Raw genomic sequence first — 22,917 nt, 5'->3', positions numbered from 1 at the left:
TCATAGTGTCTACTACTTCCATAGATTTACCCGTAAGAGTACCTATATTCCAAGTTCCAAAACGAATCCTACTCTCATGAACTAGCTTCTTTACCCGCACCCGTTCACGAAGATGTGGGAACCCTTGCTTATTTTTCACTACATCCAGGCGGCGATGCAGCGGCCCTTGCTCATTTGACACTGTACTCGAGCCATACAGCGCGTTGCTTCCGGGCAACGACCTAGCATTCACACTATTTCGTATTTGGTCCATGTCATAGAGATTCGACAAAGTTTTACGTTGGCTGTCGAGGCCTAACACAACCCTCTCCATTTTACCCGGGCTTGGGACCGGCCTTGGCAGGATTGTAGTTAATATAAAGAAATGAATGGAAAATATAAATGAATATAAATTTAGATTTTTTATAAATAAAATTAATTGTATATCTTATTTAAATATATCCAATATATTGAATACAAATGTTAATAACAATATGATTATACATTCATTATAAATAGAAACATAAATTAAATACTTATAGCCTCATGTTTGAGGAATATAGCACTTTGATCTTAAATCGAATACCTAAAGCATCCCGTGTTTGAATCATAGTGTTTGTAGTTAATATGAACCATACAACTTCATTCTTACACAAAGAGAGACCATGGTATAAAAATAAGAAACTTGTCTATTAAATGTTTGAAGAAACCCATGGTTAAAATCGTTGATCACTATCTATAACTTCAAAGACTTAAAATTTATTTCAATTATTATTTAATTTTGTTGATCAAGACAAAGAGGATACTATAAAACTTGCTTGTCTAACATCAATTATTCAATTATTCTTTTATTTCAATTATTTTGATGAATATCCAATGCTCTCAAGTTAACAACTATTATTCATCCAAATACAGTTCCAAAAGAGATCAAATAATACAAAAATTATGGCCCTAACAAAAACAGACTTAAAACAAAAGTTTTGAATGATTCTAAGGTTGATAGTTACAGGATCTTAATACTTAAATCCTCCACCATTTGCTTTCCATTTACCCTTAGCTGCAAAGAAAGAAATTGTGAGAGAACACAACTGACAACAATATATGACAGAAAAGTCTATTCAAATCTTGTAAGTTGGGTATCATTATCAAATTGAAAGAAGCTACAAATAATAACAATCAAACATGGCTATGTATAATTTTCCCACCTTTATTTGCTGTCATTGAAATGGTAAAATAACATGTGAAGTAAAACAACAAAGTCGTAAATGATTGATGAGAAAAAATTTCTTCTAATATAATGTTTCTTAATTTTCAATTGTTTTCAATGGTGAAACTTAAGTGAGGAAATTCATATTACAAATTCAAAGCCTATGCTAGCAAATATTATCACAAATTCAAAAACAAAAAAGTATTACTAAAGAAAAAGCATACATACATAGAGAGGTGGGAAAAAAAAAGGGTCAAACTATTAGGAAAAACTCAAATGCAAAGAGATCCAAGCGACTTGAATTATGAATGCTTATTTCAAAGGGTTTATTGTTTCATATCACAGCCAAGCTACATAAAAACTTTTCACACACCCATCAGTCATCTAGCTATGTCCGAATTCTTACAGAATCGTTGTTAAATGAATATCCTAATATAAGGGTGATAATGACATTGAGGTATTTGTCCCAATTTCATCATTCTCTATCCCTAAAAAAAAGAATCATTGTTGATAATTTTGATCCAAAAAGTCTTGACAATATGCAGATCAAAACCACTTGAACTGGTTAATGACAGTCCTAATAGTACTTAGTTTTACTGCCTTTGTATCACTTTGAATAAAAGAACAAAATAAAGAACATAAAAAAAGGATAACGTAACTGAAAATGTTTCACGTGTAAATATCTTCAAATATTTCAAGTCAAGTAATTTAAATTGTAAAATCAACTAAACATTAGTCCAGTAAAATACGCTGCATGCTGCAGTATAACAATCTATTAATATTGGTCATAAAAAGCACTTACCTTTTTTGTCCATTGTCCCAAATTTGTAAATTGGCCAAGCCGCATACAAATAAGAAGAAATAATCACAATTTAAGAACACTTGTTTATATACAAACTGAATCCAAATATTGAAAAAATCTAAAACAAAACTTAATCCAAATCAACCCAAAGCTACTAACCAACACTTAGTCTACAAAATTCCACATATAAATTACCAAGTAGCTTCTTATAAGAAAAGGTAAAAACAACCAATTCAAGAAAAACAAAGGCACGTGAAAATAGATAAATAGATACATACTTTTGGCTTTAGATTATGTCATTATGCTCTCCCAATCTGTTCCTCAACAATCCAATAGAAACCCTTTTCCACCTTTTACTGACGAAAATGAAAAGAGAAAATCATACATCTATATATATATTATGACTAAAAATGAACAGAAGCAGAGGAGTTTATGATATGTTGATTCCATATCCGACACATAATTAATGAGACCATTCGGCTCTCTAAATCGTTGATCCTTTTGCAAAATTGGTGTTCTTTCTTTGGAAGTAATTACTAATAATTACAATTTTTTGCTTTTATTCTTGAGTATAGTAGCAATACAAAATTGAACAAACAAATTAAAATGTTAGAAGCAAAATGGTTTTCACATCACCAAAATTGATTTCTTGCAAACATAAGGAAAAAAGAAAATCAGAACAGAATGTTATTAAGATTGATCCCGTTATCCATCGAATCTATTATGAAAATGTTAAAAGCAATCAATAGTCAAAGCTAGCTTCAAAGTAGTCTTTAAAACGGCAAAAAAGAAACTATCCTAAGATATCAAATTTCAATGTTGATGCCTCTAATTACTTGTTTTGTGTATCTAGAATTATAGTTATAAAGAGAAACCCAAAAAACCAGGAACAAATGAACTGAACAGAAATTCTTTTATTAATCAAAAGGTTAATTCTGAAATAAAATAAAAAATGAAAATTGAGACATGGAACACAACCTGTTGCAAATTGCAATTTCTCAATCTCCTGTGATCTTCTCGAGACATGAATCAACATCCAAGGTGTAGATAGTCTCGTATGTTCTTGTTCACTCATCTTAATATCTAGAAAACAAAAAAAAAACATCAATAACTAAATTCATAAAAGAATAATAAGACACATCACTAAAATGTCAAAAACATTCAAATTAAAACTTTTGAAAAACATATTTAATGAAAACAAAAGTGATAAGGAAATTATTCAAACAAATTTGAAGACAACGATAAATGATTAAGAAGCATCTTAATAACAAATTCCAGAAATCAAATTAAATCGAAAAAATAAATCATGTAAACATTTTTTCAAATATAGAATCGCAAAAATAGAATTGCAAAAACAGGAAACCAACAACCTATCATATCTAAAGCTAATATTAATGCTTAGAGAAGGGTAAAAACAGGAAACCAATAACCTCTCTTCTCTTCCTAACAATGCCAATATATTTTTTCTACCTATAGCCAAATAGCCCATAATTCAGGCTTGTATAAAAAAATATAACTAAGATGTGTCACTTTTATAACCCACTTCGAGAATTAATTTCCAGCAATAAAAGGGGAAAATATGGTATATCCAAATGGTTCAGACCATGACTGATAATCAAAATCAAAGCTACAAAGTGAAGAGAGGTAATAGTAACTTCAGATCTATCCATATCTCAAAAGCTACAACACCAGCTCACTGTGTTACCACAAAATAATAATAACAAACCATAAAATCACAAAAATCAAAGATTGTTAATGACACAAACATTATCAGCTCAGAACATGGGATGTGATATTGTTAATTTCGTTAGGCATATAAATACTCATCAGTTTCACATAACCGTTTCACATACTCATCAATTTGAAATAGGTTATAAATAAGTCTGTTTAAAATTCGTAAGGATTTAAACTTCGATAGATAATGGAGGATGGCTTGTATATTATTAAGATGTCCTCATTCGTTCTTCTCATAAAATGGAAACAACTTGGGATTTTTCTCAAATGAATGAATTTAAAATTGCAAACAAATAGACAGCAACGTAAAAGATGTGTTTCTAATAAACAAAATGAAGATTATGTTAAGAAGAAGACAAATTACAAAAACTTACGTTCAATAAAGCACATCATCACAAAAATCAGTGCTAATTTTCAGCTGAATGATCTGGAATCTAATTCAGAAATTTTTTGTTGAATGTTTAGGATCATTCACAAAAAACACGCTAAACAAATAACAAATAACACGCTAAACATAAAAATCACAATGCAACATGATTGATGCAAGAGATATGATATATGATATGATCTTCAAGGTGCATATTGCATAGTCGTTAAATATTAATTCACACAAATAACATAAAATTCTAGTCAAATAAATAAACTATGTTCAAAATTGCATATCTTAAGGATCAAATAACACCAATAAAATCATATTTAGGCAGTGAGTCATTAGAACAAACCAAATTAGAACAATGCTAAATATCAATGATGAGATCCTTCATTATTTCTTCCTGAGTTGACCATATATATCATCCAATGTAGTATCTGCAAATAGATCATTGTATGAAAATAATTAAAACTCAATCTCATGGCAACCGGATACAAAACTATAAATAACGAACATGGAAAGAACAATAAAACGTAAGTTTAATTGGTTCAACAACAGTGAGGTTGAGATGCTGAATCTGACACACTCCAAATTAACTAAAGAAAATCATATTTTCTTCTTCAAAAAACTCAAAAGTTCAACAAAAACAAAATCAATATATTATAGAAGCCAAATTAAAAAAGCAACAATATATTTATTTCAAATCAAGCATGAATTTTCATGTTGATAGGAACAATTAGGAAACAAATGCAAACATTCCAAACACAATATTATAAAAGGATTATTTTGCTTTGTAACTTACACCGTAGAGTGCAGTATTTGTTAGAGGATCCATCTTTGAAAGAAGGTCCTAGAGTGAGATTGTAACACTTATCAGAATCAGGATCCGCCTTGAGTTCTTCTTCAGATTTGTGTGTCACTATGGAAGAAAAGTCCAAGAACTTGACACGGCCTGTTTGGATGAATTTTTATTAAACTCATTAGATTCAAAAATAAATGAACAGATAAAGATAAACCAAATCAACAAATTACATATTGTGTTTGGAATGAAATATTACATCAAAAAGTGGATGAAATAGCAATCTGAAAATTTAGATGGAGAGGAAGATCAACAACACAAATCCAAAACAAAATCAATATCAAAACTAACATTCTTTTTACTGTGACATTTTCTCAAACATTTGGTGAGTGCTAAATTTCACAATAAATAAATCAAATCAAATACAAAACTAAAACAAATTCAACACCATTTTCATAATTAGACCAACTTCAATCCACAAACTCAATATTCTAAAATATAAATCCGAAATAAAAAATAGAACAACTATGGAGTATAAGGGGTACCTTGAAAATATGCAAACTGATGAAGATATTGTAGTTTCCAAACTGTAACAACAACACACAGAGAGAGAGAGAGAGAGAGAGAGAGAGAGAGAGAGAGAGAGAGAGAGAGAGAGAGAGAGAGAGAGAGAGAGAGAGAGAGAGAGAGAGAGAGAGAGAGAAGATTTCAATAGCTTGAACATGAACAAAAATCAGGAATTCAAAGAGAAAAAAGAATTTAGAATTCTTACCTCTCTCGCCGTTAGCGTGCTTCTTCATCGTTGATATCATCAGAGAGTGGTTATACATTGATATTGGTGATTGTGAAACTGAAATGGTTTTTTTCTTCTTCGGATTTAGGGTTAATTCATGTTGTTGATTGAAAAAGATGTGAAGAAGAAACTGGAATGGCAGAAATGTGTGATTCTGAAAGTAGAAAAGGTGAGAGAGAGAGAGATGATTATGAATAATGGAGAAGGAAGATAAGAGAGAGTAAGGAGGCAAATGTGAGAGATTCAAAATTCAAATTCAAATTGAAAAGGGGGATTTAGTGTGTTGCAGAAGTTTGAAGAAGGGAATCATAGAAGAGAAAGTGTGTTTCTGTGTGTACAGTGAGAAAGGGACTGGTTTTTTCCAATTTCAACGTGAGACAGAAGTCTTCCCTTTTTGTTGTTTACATTTATTGTTTCTCATAAAAAGATTGAAAAATGTTGGGTTAGAGTGTTGGGCTTAAGATTAGTGGGCCTCATTTTAAATTGGAAATTTGTTTTTTTCTAAATAATACACCTGAAAATGACATTTCTTAGAGGGAAATTAACACATTCAAATTTTTATGATCTAAAATGAATTTTGATGTTTTTTTTTTATTGTGTACATTTAAAATTGTTATGGTTTTGTGGTCCCTATTACTATAAGTGATGTTAAAATGAGTTTTACAAAATGTGATAAGGACTTGTAGGTGGCTTAGAATTGTTACACATAGGATTGAGTTTGAAAATTTTCCTATTTGTGTCTCCATGCTTGTATATTATTAAGATTAAGATTAAGATTAAGATATCCATTCACTTCTCGACAACCTTGACCCTAACGAAACTGTACTTCGTACCCTGTACTTTGCGTTCATTTCATTCTTCTCAGGTCACGCACGCTTCCCTTTCAGAATATTTACCTTTTTCCTATTCATTTCATCCTCCTCGTCGTTTTTTCATTTTTACTTTTTAAAAGATATATTATTATTTCTGATTCTCTCAAGCTGATCTCATACATGTGATGTGAGGCTCAACACAAATCAATTGTCGAATATTTATTAATTTTCGAACACTGATTTATTGGTTAATTAATGTTTAATTAGGATTTGGAAATAGCGAAATGAAATTCGGATACACATTCAAAGAGTACCTGCAGGTGGAGCGGGAGTGGCTATTGGATGAGAATTGTGCACATATTGAATATAACAGGTTGAAAAATGTTTTGAAGAGTTGTCAGAATTGCAAAGACAATAATAATACTTCTTCTCCTCCTCATGATAAAGACCAGTTATGTCAATGTCAATCTTGCCCAGGTATGTCCTGTCTGTTTTACGCTTTATGTTTGTGTTTTGTTTTGTTGATTTTTGTGTTTTATTATGTTTAAAATCAACGGTTAGATTGACAATAGTGTAGTAATGTAAGCTTTCATTTGAGTGGACGATTCAACGTGGTTCTTACAGAAATGTCATTGGATCATCAATTTGATAACCTGTCAACACAGTTCACACACGAGTAGTTTAATGGATACCCCCTCCGTTACTAATTATAAGCAAAATTGACTTTTTAAGTTCATTCAGTTAATTAATTATGTATGTGTTCCATATTATGAACCACATACATCATTAATTGAATAAACCTAAAAAGTAAAATTTGCTTATAATTAGAAACCCAGGGAATATATCAATATTGAATATCCCATTAACCATCAACCGAACTTGATCAACACAGATTTATACATCATTAACAACGATTTCAGGTGTTTCAACTACATAAAGATAAGCCGACATAAATTTGTGGTTAATAAGGTTTCATAGATGGTTGATAATATATCTATTAACCAAATCTAACACTTCATTAGCTAATCCCACTTAGTGGGATAAGGCTTGATTGTTGTTATTGTTGAATTATGTTATTCTAAGTTGATGTTTAAATAACATTTATGTTCATTATTATGTGCCCTTTTTCCGGATGGTAAGGTGCAGGTTCCTATTTAATGTTCATGGGACCGAACCGGGACTGGTTCCTTCCTGGCCAGGGTTATGGAATAATTAATTAATTGCTAGTATCGGATTACTAGATTACTTAGTCAAGAGTAAGTGAATATATTAGTGCAATAAGTAATGGTTTTAAATATTATATAACTAAGTATAATGAGAATAAGACTTGGGAATTAGGATGCTTAAAATAAGCCTAAAATGGTTGGTGGGGTGAGAATGTTAATGCCGTCGTTGTAGAATTTTCATCAATGAAAGTTTCCTATGTAGATGGTTCTCTTCTTCTCTAAAAGTATTATTGCTCTTCACTTATCAAAACTCCTTTTAAACTTGTGGATGTTCATGGAGAAATACAAAAGAACTTAAAAAAGGATTGAGATGCGGAATTTAGTTCTAACTTAGATGAAAATCTATTGTTTAATAACTCTTGGTTTGTATGATTCTTTTAATATTTATTTTTTCCATGATTCTTTTTTAAAATGTTTATCCAAACTGACACATAGTGCCTATTACTTAAAGCTGAGAGTAGTTTTTATTCATTAACATGCGGTTAGGCCGAGTGGTAATGGACTCGGGCACCTTAAGCAAGACTGGTTAGAGGTTCGATCTTTGACTCTTGTGTATGGAAAAAATCTTTTTGGAAGAAGAGAAAATTTAGTAACACATAATAATTTACTTAATGGTTTGCCGTCTTCGGACATTCTTTGCAATTGACCAGAGCCTTTGTGAATTGCCATTAATTTTAAACTATGTTTAATCAAAATACTCAGGTATTATTACGAGTCTTTTTAATTAACCAGAAGGTTCACTTTATGCAGTCTAGTAATGTATTTTTGTTTTCCACTTGCAGTATGCGACCAGAAGTTCTTCTCCGAGTTGATGAAAGAAGCATCAGATATTGCAGGATACTTTAGTTCAAAAGTTCAACATCTCCTTCATCTTCACATTGCAAAAGGACTACAGAGATATGTATTGCGCATGCGCCAGTGTTTTAAAAATGACAGGGAAGCCCTTGCCCAAGAAGGGAGAATTCTAATTGAGTACATTACCATGAATGCAATTGCGATGAGGAAAATACTTAAGAAATATGATAAAGTACGTATAAAATGAGACAATTGCTGCTTAGCGCATCCCCCTCCATTTTCATTTATACTTATTTACTTAAAGCGTGTTTTTTTTGTTCACTCTATCGTTAATTACTAAAATATCTCATTTATTGATAACACGATCTATAATGAATACAAGGGACTCTACTTTTGCATATGAGCCCATATGAAAATGAATGAGATAACAAGGATAACTAATCTAACTAGCTCTATGATAGAAACATATTAACAAACTATATATCGAATATCCTTTGTTATTTTACTACAGGTACACAGTTCTGTGAATGGGGAGAATTTCAAATCTAAGATGCAGTCTGAGCATATTGAACTTTTACACTCACCTTGGCTGGTTGAATTGGGTGCTTTTTACCTGAATTCAAGTGGACAAGATGGTTGCGAGCTTGATGGAGTCCGTGGTCACTTTTCATGTGATTTAAATGTAATGGATGCTGTAATGACATTGATTCTTCCAGATTCTATTAAGCTTGAATATGATCTAAATTGTGCAATTTGCCTGGTAAGATCCTATTTCCATGCCATGCTATGAAAAAAAAAAAATTATATGTATATATTAGTATTTTTGATAAATGCTTGGCCTGTGATACGGTAGGATTTTGTTTTCAATCCATATGCATTGAGTTGTGGCCACTTCTTCTGCAAATCATGTGCTTGCTCTGCTGCATCTGTGATGACTTTCCAGGGCCTTAAAGCTGCAAGTCCAGAGTCAAAGTGTCCTATATGCAGAGAGGTATGAATTTTGCACTATAATAGTGCCATTTATAATGACACAAAATTTACTAGTTCAGTTGTGCATCTGGACAGAAATGTGTTTGGTGTAGGCTGGTTGGTCAGCCTTTCTGTTTTAAGGATGGTATTTTCCCCGTCTGCCTCACTCTAGATATCAATCACCGGAGATCCCCAACCACGACTACAATCGGAGTACCTCACCGATTTTTAAATGGGGTCAATTCTTGCCAGTCGGTTTGAAGAAGTTTAACAAATTTATCCAACTATCAACTCTCTCCTTCTCCCTCTCTTAAGCCTGCTACTCTAATTTTAAGCAACTCTTGCTTGTATAAGGAACAATCCTTACAAGTGTCAGCCTCATGCACAAACTTCAATTGTGTAATCAAATAGGAACAATTTCTTAACTTAAGAACCCAATACGACACCTCATTAGAGATACTCTTTGTTAGGCATCAGGTTTAGGCCTTAGACCAACAAATGGGCCAAATGGAGAGTGTTGGCTACAGATTGCTTATGTAGATAATCTCTTAGAAGGATATCTATTTACATTAAGGAGAGGGGTAGCAAGTTGAGGGCATTCAATAACAGTTTGACTGGAATCTTCGGTGTTGAGCAGTGAGGGAAATATCTATTCTCTAAGGAGCTTTTGCTCTGCTGATACAGTGGTTTTTCCTTCTGTAATACATCTATTTTTTAATAAATAATAGTATTTCGATCTCTATTAAATTTGGGTTCCTATCGCTCGTAGTTAATGTGCAAAGTATTAGCTATCTTGTTTCCATAAGTATATCATTATATGATTATCACAGGCGTTGTGGCCTATCTTGAATTTCATTGATGTGGCTGTTATGGAATTCGGGTAATGTCCTTTATCATGGACACAACATTATGTCATTTATCCTAGTTAACCTTTGGATATTTATAGCATAATTTTAGCTTGCCTTTGTTTTTAATAATCAAGACTTACCATCATTTTTTTATGCAGAGTGGAGTTTATTCCAAGGCAGTCCGAATGTTAGAACTCGATCTGCTTATGAAAAGAAGGTATTGTCCAGTACAAAAATAACATTTCATATGTATGAACATTGTCATCATCATAGTTACTTCCAATATTTCCATAGCATTCATGTATGCACATTGTTATCATCATAGCTACTTTCAATATTTCTCAGGTGCAAAGATTATTGGAAAGAAAGGCTAGCTAGGGAAAGAGGTGATCAATTGAAGCAGTCAAGGGAATTTTGGAATATGCAATCCACATATACAGTGGGATTGCTGTAGGTTTTGTTGTTATGATTTGGCCGTTGAAACATTTTTGTAGGAGTGTAGCAAATGCCAAATAGAAAATGGTTTTTGATCAAAGAGAGAAACGGAAAATAAAAACGAGAACTTAGGGAAGTTAGTGGCACCCTCAACGATCCATATTTGAGGTAGAGTTTGATTGTCCTATACAGTAATTTTCTTTTCTCTCTCTTGGATGTTATTATTGATTAATTGCTATTCCTTTCATATTTAAACTTCCAAATTTTATTTGAACAATTCTCGGAAATAAAGAGACTAGCAATTTGCTTGGATTAGCTTACCCAGTTTACTGAATAACATCTTAAAATCCTATTAAGAGATATTATGGGGGAAAATAATTATTTTAGTGACAAAATATGTGGATAGTTACAATGAATTAAGCATGCCAAAATACGTTTGGATGAGATGTTACAAGTCTCTTGAGTTTAACAATGATGATAGTCTATTCAAGCTTAATAAGGTCTTGAGTATGCATTAACATTAAAACTTTTGAGAGAATTATCCCGAGGAGAGATCTATGGATAAACTCAAGGTCAATCTTTGAAGCAGATGGACGACCACACACATGGCTCATAATAGCTCAATTTGACTAGCAAGGTCCTACCTTTATCAACACTACACTCGTTTGACTGTTCAATTCATGCCAACTTACTTCAGCCATCCGTCATTTCACTCAGTCATGTGCTACCTCAGCACTAGTTTGATTGTTCAAGTCATGTCAGGCTAGCTCACCTCACCAAGTCTGGTCCTACCTCAACACTACTTGAATTTTAAGTCATGCTAGCTCACTTCACCTAGTGAGGTCCTACCTCAACACTAGTTTCACTGAATCAACAATATCGAGCTCACCCTCAAGTAGGTTGTGTAGGTACCTTGCAGAGGGTCCCGTTGCCAAGTGCCTCAGGACTTGCTAGGCAACACAATGAAGTAAGGCTACATGTGCTCTGACTCCACATGTCATGTATGAACAACCATCGTCGCTGAAGCGCGTCTCAACTCCACACACACCTTTGTACGAACAATCTATATTGAAGAGGGGTAGACAACTCCATGCACAACTGTACTTATACCATATGCCAAATGAGAAACTCTGGATCACAACTTAACAAGTCTTGGTTATCAAAGATAGTCTCACTAGGTTACCAAAGAGAGTCTCATTTGATTCTCTCCATTGAAAATTCTCTCAAGTTTTCTCAAGTGGAATCTCAACCATCAAACATGAGAGACTAAAATGAATTAACGTAATTTTCATATCCATGTTCGGATCCTAGTTCTAAGCCAAATCATTTACACTATAAGCTTGTTTGGTTATATAGATTTTCTTTAAAATAATAAATTGAAATAATTCCATTCATTTATATTTTTCAAAAAAAAAATTGGAATGTGTTATTAAAAAATTTAATTAATTTTTTCCATCGTTAATTAGAATAGAAAAATTCGTAAAAAATATTTTAGTTATTAATTATTTATTTGAAAGGAAATTATATATAGTAATATCTTGTAAAAAATTTTAGTAGTATTCAATATTTTTAGTTATTAATTATTTATAGTTGTCCTTTGTAAAAAAAAAAAAAACTCCCTCTTTGAAAAATTTCAAATACGTTTTCCAATAATGTTTTAATTTGCATTTACAAAAATAAATGTGTTTAAATTTCAAGGTTCATGCTCATACGTGTTTGTATAAAAAAAGTCCATGTCTAAATTCACATATAATTTACTCAGGAAATGAACTATAAAAACTATAAAATTAAGATTACATGCTTTTAATCTTAGAAAAATCGGAAACTGTTATTGAAAAATTTAAACATTTTTTTATAATAATTATAAGAATTTGAAAAATAATTATTTCAGTGATTGAATAATTTTATCTGTATATTTATTTCGGATTTTAGTCGTGTTTAGCTAACAGCTAGGCCTCAATGCTAATATTTTAGTCATTAGACTTTGGCTTTTAAAAAAAATTCTCACTTTGGTCAAAATATTTTATTTGGAAATATTTTTTAAAAAAGTTTCTTTAAATAAAACAAAGTTTGTTATCTTCAACATTCAAATCTATGCCACATAATTTTTTGGTAGTGACCGGAGTTTGAACCCATAACCTTGCATATTTTATGTATTGTCCTTACCAACTGAGCTATGCTCACGAGGACATAATTTGAAACTATGGTTGAAGCCTTAACTTTGAATTAAGTAACTTTTAATTATTATGTTTTTTAATTTATTTTGTTTTAATTTATTATTTTTTCAATTAAAATTTTGTCCACATAGACATATGATGCCACATAGAGAGGTGTGTATGGTTCAAAAAGGATGTGAATGCATCATTTCCCTTGACGAGTGTAATGACATCTCTAGAAAAGAAGTACTCCCTCCGTCCCGGAATAACTGACCCATTTTCTAAAAAAAAGTGTCCCAAAATAACTGAGCCATTTCAATTTTCAATACAACTTTCATCATTTCCAATACAATATAACACTAAATAATACTACTTTTATCATTTCCAATACAATATATTCCACTTTTCCCTTTATTTATACATTTTTCTTAACATGTGTGAAAACAAAATTGTGTGAATTAAATTGGGACGGAGGTAGTACCTAGTAAGGTGCAAAATTACATACATACACTCCTGTTTGCTCAGTTGTTCCAAGACAGAATGTCGAATTTGTTGAGCTCATGGCTGTCTCGCTTTCGTTCTTATTCATCTTCAAAATACTTGTTTCACCGATACCGCACTCCTCCTCACAAAAACACACCTACCTCATCCAATCTCTTCAACTCACACACAACAACAAAGAAGAACCCTTCCTGGTCAATTCCTTTGGCTCTTGCTCTTTCTGCTGGATCACTCTCTCTTCCTTCCTTCTCCGACTCCCCTCTTGACCATACTGATAACAGGTCCCGCTTCCATTTGAATTCACTTATTTTAGCTTATCTACTGCCATATGTTTTGTGAAACTGTTAAAATTATGACATTTTCATAAGTTCGCCAAGATAATAATATTTTTTTTTATATAATGACATGCAATTTCTTATAATGGATGATAGAGATGTGAGTTTGGGGGGAAAAGGTAGCACACAGTATGTTGTTAAAGGATCACAGAAAGATTTTCCACAAGAGCTGCTCCAGGAGTTGAAAATCATCTGTGAGGTACAAAATCCTACCTTATCTCAATATCTCATAAATTTCAAACAAAGAAACAAGATTTAGAAATGCTTGAGTTGGTTCCAATTTGAAAATTACTTTTGTTAGTTATTGTTATTTCTTGTTTAAAAAGATTGATTATTAATTAACTTATTATCTCATTTGTTAACTTTGGTTTGTCGTCGTTGGGAAGCTGGCCAGTCTTATTAATTAGTTGGTCATTGATGTTAAGAATACTTTTACTACTGAAATACTACTAAGAACTAAGTCATATTAAATGAGAAACTGTGTTGAACCTCTAGGTTTCACCTTGTGATTATCAGCCCGAATTTTTATAATATTTCATATCTTCAGGATAACATATCACTCGACTATGATGAGAGATATATCCATGGAAAACCACAAAACAGTTTTCACAAGGCTGTTAATATCCCAGATGTGATTGTTTATCCCAGGTGCGACAAGCTTTGAACCTTTGGCTGAAATTTTTGATTCATAATTTATCTGCTCATAGTTCCAAAATGATGCAGTTAATTAGTGTAACCCTTTTAGATTTCAACTTCATTACATGTTGGTACTTGCATCATTTGGGTTTAAAAGGCTTGATTAAAATGTTGTTCTCCTTTTCCATTTGAGTTTTCAAAATAAAACTTTTGAATTTACTCACTGCTATGCGATGTGAACGTGTTATTCATGTTTCCCTTGTGGAGTTGTAATAGTACAGCTACTATAGTGAATATGCTAGTGTAATAGTTATAGTAGTTATCAAATTGATCTGGTCTAGAATCTAGATATTTTGTTAGTAACCAGTAGCATTGTTCTGAACACCACTTTGATATATCACATACTCTGGTAAATAATGTTATGGTCTTGACAATTTTTGCTTGTGGTATTCATTTATACACATAACTAGTATTTCTTTCATGTTTGATCCCACTCACTGCTGTTTGAAATGGGAGAAGTATTTGTAGTTAATTTCTTTGTTGAAATAAATTTCTAGATTACACGGTCATTTGTATGCTTACAGAACAAAAAATTGATTCATCTCCATCAGTTCTCTGAATCCTGGAGAAGTATTTGTAGTTAATTTCTTTGTTGAAATAAATTTCTAGATTACACGGTCATTTGTATGCTTACAGAACAAAAAATTGATTCATCTCCATCAGTTCTCTGAATCCTGGAGAACCATAATTTTTATGTTTCCTTATCTTAACTTCTTTTCCACTCACATGTTTTATATCTCATATTTAACTTGTCAAGAATCGATAAAATGACTTCTTTCATGTGCATTGCAATATCAATCACACACACACACACACACACACACACATTATTGTCTGTTATTTTTACAAACAAATACATCAAGTCCAACACACACACACAAAAAGAAAAAAGTATCTAGAATAGACATGAATGAACACAGGTTAGTAGGAGTGTTAAAAATATTGCAGATATGTTGTTGTGGTAAAGTTAAAGCATCCGCCTGTATTTTTTTTTCCTGCGTTATACTTCTTGTGTCATTTTCAGATCAGAAGAGGAGGTCTCAAAGATTGTCAAATCATGCAACAATCATAAGGTTTGTGTCCCTTCAACTCATCTAACGTCAGTGAATAATGAACATCTTTAAGCTCGTTGTTTCACCTTCTTATCATCGTATAGTATCGACATGTGGATCGGACAAATATATATCCTCCTTGTACCTCTTGTAAACCTGCACTTTTTTTTGAAGGGTTGTAATCCTGCACTTTTCATCACAATATTTGTGGTCTATATTGTTCCATTTTAAACGTTATTTCTGATGTTTCCTGTTTCCTTCATTCTTTAAATGTTCTGCTTTGGTAACTGTTTCCGGGATAGTTGATCGCAAATATCGAAAGTATAATTTCTTGTTTTTGGCTATCAACTTGATTTGACTGTAGTTTACGTTTGAGTATCAACTTGTGCAACGTTCATTCAACATTTTCTTATGGTTAGCTTCTATTAAAATCAATAAGTCTATTTCAAACTTCTTTCCAGATTTTCTCATTTCTTTTAGTACTATCTACTTCTTTTAGTGTTAATTCACACGCTTTAGCCCTTTCCTAACTATTTAATTTTTCAATCAAACAGTTATATGGCATGGCATGTATTTGGTGTCCTTTTGTATAGAGTTTAATTTTTTGGTTTTGTTATAAATAAATTTTTGCTTGAAACACTTTTGTTGTGCTTTCTAAATTAAAATACTTTAAGTGATATGGTTTTTACACGTGAATGTTAATCATTATAAAGCCATTTACTGGTTCTCATTTGATTTACGTTTTACGGAAGTAGATCATGTTCATTCAAACCCTATTATTTCGTAAAGAATTCTATTTTATGTTTTTATTTCACGTTTCACCAGATTAGAAAAGGTCAAAAAAGTTGTTTTTTTAATTGCGTGAGGTAACTTTATATTATAAAGCAATGTTAATCTTGAGTGTAAGTTTATTCTAATTATAGAGTTATGGTCTATTCTGGTTTTAGAGAATGAGTTATCATGATTAATCTTCTATGCATGTTTGAGGGGGAACATTACATCTCTTACTTGGTTTACGTTACATTAATTTTTTGGTAACAGATTCCGATTGTACCTTACGGAGGAGCTACATCAATCGAGGGTCACACTTTATCTCCCAATGGAGGGGTTTGTATTGACATGTCATCGATGAAAGTATGTACATGTTCTATTAAAATAATTTAGTTGTCGTTGCGTGTACCATTATGTAAACAGTATATTAGAATAATCATGCAGACTACAGTAAACTTTTGCATATAGGCACGGATTGGACATAACAGATAATCTTTACTTTAGCTGTTATACTTACACTGCCTACTGGTTCAATCTATAGAGAGTGAAAGCATTACATGTTGATGACATGGATGTGGTTGTTGATCCTGGAATTGGGTGGATGGAGCTTAATGAGTATTTGGAACCATATGGCTTATTTTTTCCACTTGATCCAGGTTAGTTGGATATGTCCTGGGAATATCTTCGATTATTGATGAACAAAAGAGACATGGAAATCGAGAAGAAAGCATTTATTTTTTTATTGAATGTTCCATGAAAACTGAAGCATTTACTTGTTACATGCAGGTCCTGGTGCAAGTATTGGAGGGATGTGTGCTACACGTTGCTCTGGTTCGTTAGCTGTGAGGTGGTTACTTTCCTTTTATGTTTTTTTTTCATCTATTGCTGGCAATCATTGTCACCTGCTGGTTAAAATGTTTAAACTCTTGGTATCAAATTGTCCGTGCTTACAAGGTCAAGTATTTGGTTGCTTGTGGCTTGTAAGTTTAGTTAAGATTACTAAAATTGATTTTGATGTAAATCTATCACTTAATATATTTGGATTTTATAAAATCCCGTTAAAAATCTACAGAACTATTTTATTATACTCGGCATGATGTTTCCCCCTTACTGATTTGTAGGTATGGAACTATGCGTGATAATGTCATCAGTCTCAAGGTTTGTTAATCCTAAATTTTAGTGATGCATTGATGTGAGTGATGTACTTATTGCACTGAGTATGTTATACTTCTAGGTAGTTCTTGCCAATGGAGATATTGTGAAGACTGCATCTCGGGCTAGGAAGAGTGCTGCGGGGTTTGTCTCATTCCTTTCCTTTTATCTATTAATCAACTTCACTTCTAATTTTTTCACCTTCCATGTATGAATGCTACACAGCTTCTTTTGGTTATATTGCAAAACACTTCATAGAATCCCCCTTGGAACAATATAGAGTGACATGCTCTTCTTATTTTTCTTTAAATTGTATATTCTAGGTATGATCTGACCCGCTTGGTGATTGGGAGTGAAGGAACTCTTGGTGTCATAACAGAAGTAACACTGCGGCTTCAGAAAATTCCCCAGTTTTCAGTGGTACATAGGTTCTTTCTTTTTATTTTTTGTGTGTATCCTTTTCTCTATGTTTAATTTGATAAACTGAAATGTGTTATTATCATAAATTTATTAAATCTAAATGTTACATTCCCTTGTTATGTAATTTGATTTAAACTAATTAAAAACATCCTTGTTAATTTTGATCCTCGATATATATATCAATGCAAGCTGTATCATCTGAATTCCGAACTTGGATTGCGAAGTCAGTGTTTCCAGTTTCTGTCCTGGAAAAAATCTTTAAGCCAAAGTGCATGTGATGTGATTAGCATGGCTTGCAATATTCATATGTTACTTTTTGCTTTTCACTCTGCGGGATATCTTAACATTGCTCTATTCCTTTCTACTGCTTAGTGTTGCAATTCTTCCTCCTCTTTTCACTTTATCTCGATATCACATTGGCAGTCTGAGCTAGAAAAAGCACACTGTATACACACCCTTCCATAATATCAGAAGGTCAATGTGCATTAAGCAGTGTACTTAGAGTTGGAAGTTTAATCTATTGAGTATTGATACTGCTATTCAGCTAAATTGAATATCAAGTACTTGTTCACTTTTGGGAGAGTGTTTATGCTTTCATTTCTTGCTTTCACTTTTAATTACAAAACAATCACATTATTTTCAATTTGTTTTCTGTTTTCAATGATTTGTACAGGAAACATTGTTAACAACTTTGTTTTAGTTTCTGTGACAGGTTTGTAATTATAAGTGAAAACAAAAAATGTTTTCTCAAATTTAACGGGCCCTAAATTTCTAAATATGGGGTTATTTTCTGTATCAATTTGACAATTTGATTTTATGAGAGATCCTGGCAATTAATCCATTCTTTATTGTATAAGCTTCATTTTCCCACTGAGTATCATCCTGTACTTGTCGGTTGTTTCGCAGACAGTATTGGAATTAGAAAGCGGAGATTTAGAATTATATAGTCTGTTTGTTTCAACATTCATGTCATATCATCATAGAAAATGGCTTCTGAACCTCAGTTTTTTACCTTCACCGTCATGAGCTTTTATTTAGATGGTGCATGAGGAAATATGTCCATAGATAACTTATTGCATCTTTGTTCTTCCAGAATGCATTCAAAGCTATTGCAATATGTGCATGATGCGAGTTATTTGAATTCATACAGATTACCTAACTAATCAAAACACAGGTTGCAATGTGTAATTTCCCTTCTGTGAAAGATGCAGCAGACGTTGCTATTGCCACTATGAATTCTGGAATACAGGTAGAATTCTGATTTCAAATTTTCATATTATATCATTCTTGATCCAATCATGATGTTTCTGTTTATGGTGATTAGGTGTCAAGGGTAGAGCTATTGGATGAAGTTCAAGTCAAAGCTATCAATATTGCTAATGGGAAGAATTTGCCTGAATCTCCAACTTTGATGTTTGAATTTATAGGAACAGGTGAGCATGGATATATGTAATTTGATTTATCTATATTAATCATTATTTCCCACATACATATGTGTTTTTCCCCATGGATCATAAAATTAGAGATAATTTATGTTGATGAACTCAATCTTTGAAGAGGGCAAAGGTAATAAAGGTTAGAACAAGAAAATAAGAATTGTTCCGTTAGCTCTATCTCAATATTGGATATTGTGTGAATCTGTTATCTATTAGCTAAGATTCTCAGGCTCTAATGATATAAGCTTCTCATGCAATAAACATACAAAATGTTAAACTGATATTGGTTATCGATAAAAAGATAAATAGAATATATATAAAAAAAAAAAAATGAGGTGAAGGAAGAGGACATGAAGTTAAACTCTTCTTCAACAATGAGTGCTTATGCCATTAGTGCTTCAATTCAATAAGCTATTTGCTTCGGATATGCATGATGAAAAGATATGTGTTTTCAACTATCAACATTTGTCTCCACTGTAAAATTTAAGGTAAAAGGAAATAGAAGATGGGATGAGTGTTAAGCTACACATAAGCTAAAACTAACTTAACGGCATATTATAATTTCTTTCAAATACTTAAGCAAATGTTTATGTACTTTTCAATTAACGTGGCACATTTTTCTAAGTAATCGTAATACCTAGCGTACTGATAATCTGATAATGTATATTCTTCAGAGGCATATGCACGTGAACAAACGCAAATTGTTCGAAAAATTGTATCTGAGCACAATGGCTCAGATTTTGTATTTGCAGAAGAGCCTGAAGCAAAAAAGGAACTGTGGAAGGTAGAGATCCTTTATAATGGAAGCAAAATATCCATGCAAAATTAACAACATTAAGATTTTAAAGAGTGTCTCTCAAAGTCACTGTGTTGCCACCCAAATTCATAGTTTCGAGATTTACTGTAATCGACCTCATTATCATATAATGGATATTATCATTTATTTTTACATTTAGGCCCATATCTTGTTCATATGCAGGTAAGGAAGGAAGCACTCTGGGCTTGCTTTGCTATGGAACCTAATATGGAGGCAATGATTTCGGTGAGTTAGATGTGAGATGTATATCTTAACTTCTATATTGTGATTTACATGTTTAGTCGATAGGACCAATTAAAGAATTTCATCTAATCCTCGAAGAAAATGGATTTTGTTCTGATTTAAAAGTCAATGCGGATTTAAGTTCTCGTATGCGTATTGTTGATAGGAAAAAGGAATAAGAAGAATGATTTGTTTTCTTTCATAGAACCTATTTTTTGTACATCATCTTTTGCATTAGTAGTACCACCTTCCCTCTGTAAACATCTGCCTGCCCCAAGACCAAAAGAAAAGAATACCTGTGAATAAGACTTGAAATAGAAGCATTTGAAGCAACATAAATTTGGTTTCATTCGGGTAGTTTCTCTAAGATTTTTATACTTCTGCAGGATGTATGTGTTCCTCTATCTCATCTAGCCGATATAATTTCAAAGTCTAAAAAGGAGCTGGATGCATCGCCACTGGTTTGGTATGTCCGATCAGGGTTATTTGAATATGGATGTTGAACAGTTGAATTCAGTTGTGTTATTTAGTTTTTTTTCTTCCAACAATGACGGATAATCAACCAGACTGATGCCAATACATGTTGCTATTGTTGTTTCTTGGCAGCACAGTGATTGCCCATGCTGGTGATGGTAATTTCCATACGGTAATTCTATTTGATCCCACAAAAGAAGAACAACGGCGGGAAGCAGAGAGACTCAACCATTTTATGGTTCACGCTGCCTTGTCATTGGAAGGTATTTAATAATAAGTTGTTGACACATGTTGCCTGTTAGTGTAATATTTCAGGTGCCTCTAGCATTCATTGTTTTTCTTTCTGAAATCCTTCATAACGACATTGAAAAAGCAGTTACAGTTTTGGAATTTGGTTTATTTTGCTTCTAACCAGGAACCTGTACCGGCGAGCATGGTGTTGGCACCGGAAAAATGAAGGTACTGAACTAGAATCTATGTTTCTTAAAAGCTCTACACATGATATTGTTTACTCGTGGAACTTTCCAACTTTACATAATTCAACAAATCTTATAAACTATGGACATAGTATGCTGTATGTTAGCTTCAAAAAGAATAAGCCTTTGCAGTAATGTGGCTAAACAGTGGTAGCAAAAATGAAAAATTATTTCTACTATGCTTTCATGAAATGGTTTAAGCAAGACGCAGTTATGAATTGATTTCTACTACGCTAATCCACCCTTTGTTTCACAATCGGATGTCATTATGAATCTTAGTTTTCATGCTAAATTGGCAAGATACAGTTATGTTTTGATGCTCCATGCTGTTTTTTTTTTTTTTTTTTAATTTCCCAATGGGATATACCTTACCTTAGACTTGTGAGTTTATCTTTAAAATAATAAAATTTTCATCCCTTGGGATTTTTTTTCCAGTATCTTGAAGAAGAACTAGGAGTGGAAGCATTGAAGACAATGAAAAAAATAAAATCAATCCTAGATCCTAACAATATCATGAATCCAGGAAAGCTCATCCCTCCCCATGTTTGTTTGTAAAAGTACCCCTTGCTCCAATACATAGGCAAATGTTCAGAGCAATCTCCTCAAATTTACAAATTAATAAAAGCCTTGCAGTTTCTAGCATCAGATGATGTTTAACGAATAAGGATATTGTGCACCCATTTCACAGTTTCTCTCCCTCTCTTGGGTCCAAAGAGATGTTAATGTAATGGATAGTATTGTAACAGTATTTTTCATGTTGTCATTTTACCCCTTTTCATTTACCTTTGAAAATTAGTATTACTCTACTTAGGGTAAGTCAACATTAGAACACATTATCAATTTGTAGTCTTGCACCATTTTAAGTTGTCAATTGTCGTGTACTTTGAATAGGATTGGGAGACAAAATAAAACAGTAAGATTCTGTACACAAGTACTGGTCTTACAATTATACACAGTGGCATGTCAACCGGTTTACTAAGTCTAATTTTGTTTAATCTTAGTTTAATTTTGATACAACTGTAAAAAGTATTACACTGTCAACGTATCTCAATCATTCATGTGTGACTTAAAAAATTGTTGCGGTTGAAGTCAAACATTTTTAATGATTTAACGGTTATGATTAATTGGTAATGTAAAATAAATTACCCTAATATATTTAAAACTCAAAAGATGAAGCACGGATTAATATTTGGCAAGTGGCATTTTCAAAATGCAAAAAGCAAGATCTTGATGAAAACGACAAGTGTATGCTAATATGAAGTCATATCTTTGCATTTACACAATTGGATAGATTTGGATATGCTTCAGCCTACAAGAATCGATGTGCTAGTAGACCATTTAGAACTGCAAATTGATTGAGGCTGATCTTATGAATGGCTTCTTAGATGATTAGATCTGCATGTATCTCTCATTTGCAATGCAGGTGCTGAGTAAGATCAATATGAATGTTAAGAGGATATATCATTGCATCACAGTGACACAAGTTGGTAGCTATCTCAACGTAAGGATATGTTTGGTGGGTGATATTAAGATCACCACACAATTTATGCAGCCAACACCTATCTTTTTTAATAATTTTTTTTCTTTATAAAAATCTCAAAGAGAAATGATATTTGAACATCCATTTTTCAATAACTTTT

General features: G+C 32.4%; 2 protein-coding genes and 1 long non-coding RNA gene across 5 annotated transcripts; 2 read left to right on the top strand and 1 right to left on the bottom strand.

Moving 5' to 3' along the window:
• Positions 1–811: 811 nt before the first annotated feature.
• LOC146910922 (uncharacterized) lies at positions 812–5,197 on the bottom strand. Its single transcript, XR_015018506.1, has 5 exons — positions 4,895–5,197; positions 4,445–4,529; positions 2,967–3,071; positions 2,267–2,344; positions 812–1,036 (listed from the first exon to the last, which is right to left on the bottom strand). It is a non-coding gene; the product is annotated as an uncharacterized LOC146910922 (long non-coding RNA).
• Positions 5,198–6,485: 1,288 nt separating this feature from the next.
• LOC146910921 (SPX (SYG1/Pho81/XPR1) domain-containing protein / zinc finger (C3HC4-type RING finger) protein-like protein) lies at positions 6,486–11,089 on the top strand. 2 transcript variants are annotated; one of them, XM_085725507.1, is made up of 7 exons: positions 6,486–6,549; positions 6,764–6,973; positions 8,505–8,749; positions 9,029–9,277; positions 9,371–9,508; positions 10,493–10,551; positions 10,680–11,089. In XM_085725507.1, exons 2-7 carry the CDS (start codon positions 6,781–6,783, stop codon positions 10,786–10,788), a joined length of 993 nt encoding a protein of 330 aa, XP_085581633.1. In that variant the 5' UTR covers positions 6,486–6,549; positions 6,764–6,780; the 3' UTR covers positions 10,789–11,089. The 2 variants fall into 2 exon arrangements, with proteins under 2 accessions (XP_085581633.1, XP_085581634.1); XM_085725508.1 differs by lacking the exons at positions 10,493–10,551; positions 10,680–11,089 and adding an exon at positions 10,317–10,453.
• Positions 11,090–13,457: 2,368 nt separating this feature from the next.
• Positions 13,458–22,232, top strand: LOC146910920 (FAD-linked oxidases family protein). Of its 2 annotated transcripts, none has more exons than XR_015018505.1 (18): positions 13,458–13,707; positions 13,858–13,960; positions 14,309–14,409; positions 15,482–15,530; positions 16,551–16,643; positions 16,822–16,936; positions 17,067–17,127; positions 17,402–17,438; positions 17,515–17,576; positions 17,756–17,852; positions 19,027–19,101; positions 19,177–19,285; positions 19,963–20,072; positions 20,268–20,330; positions 20,714–20,793; positions 20,939–21,064; positions 21,217–21,260; positions 21,713–22,232. XR_015018505.1 is itself a non-coding variant. In XM_085725506.1 (18 exons), the coding sequence occupies exons 1-18, from the start codon at positions 13,466–13,468 to the stop codon at positions 21,830–21,832; spliced, it is 1,692 nt and encodes a 563-aa protein (XP_085581632.1). In that variant the 5' UTR covers positions 13,458–13,465; the 3' UTR covers positions 21,833–22,232. The 2 variants fall into 2 exon arrangements, 1 of the variants encoding a protein (XP_085581632.1); XM_085725506.1 differs by having other exon boundaries at positions 20,934–21,064.
• Positions 22,233–22,917: the final 685 nt, after the last annotated feature.

The sequence above is a fragment of the Medicago sativa genome, chromosome 7 (genome assembly GCF_051527215.1).
Source record: "Medicago sativa cultivar Bolivia chromosome 7, Bolivia_mono, whole genome shotgun sequence".
Lineage (NCBI taxonomy): Eukaryota > Viridiplantae > Streptophyta > Magnoliopsida > Fabales > Fabaceae > Medicago > Medicago sativa.
Note: the sequence above shows the minus strand (reverse complement) of the source record. Positions and strands in the feature narration are given on the sequence as shown.

What these genes read in the sequence shown, in the direction of transcription:
- LOC146910921 (XM_085725507.1), top strand. Translation starts at nt 6,781, where the DNA reads ATGAAATTCGGATACACATTCAAAGAGTACCTGCAGGTGGAGCGGGAG. An exon ending in TACTTAAGAAATATGATAAA is followed by an intron (nt 8,750 to 9,028) that starts GTACGTATAAAA and finishes ATTTTACTACAG; the next exon opens with GTACACAGTTCTGTGAATGG. An exon ending in TAAATTGTGCAATTTGCCTG is followed by an intron (nt 9,278 to 9,370) that starts GTAAGATCCTAT and finishes GTGATACGGTAG; the next exon opens with GATTTTGTTTTCAATCCATA.
- LOC146910920 (XM_085725506.1), top strand. Translation starts at nt 13,466, where the DNA reads ATGTCGAATTTGTTGAGCTCATGGCTGTCTCGCTTTCGTTCTTATTCA. An exon ending in GCTAGGAAGAGTGCTGCGGG is followed by an intron (nt 17,577 to 17,755) that starts GTTTGTCTCATT and finishes TGTATATTCTAG; the next exon opens with GTATGATCTGACCCGCTTGG. An exon ending in AAATTCCCCAGTTTTCAGTG is followed by an intron (nt 17,853 to 19,026) that starts GTACATAGGTTC and finishes ATCAAAACACAG; the next exon opens with GTTGCAATGTGTAATTTCCC.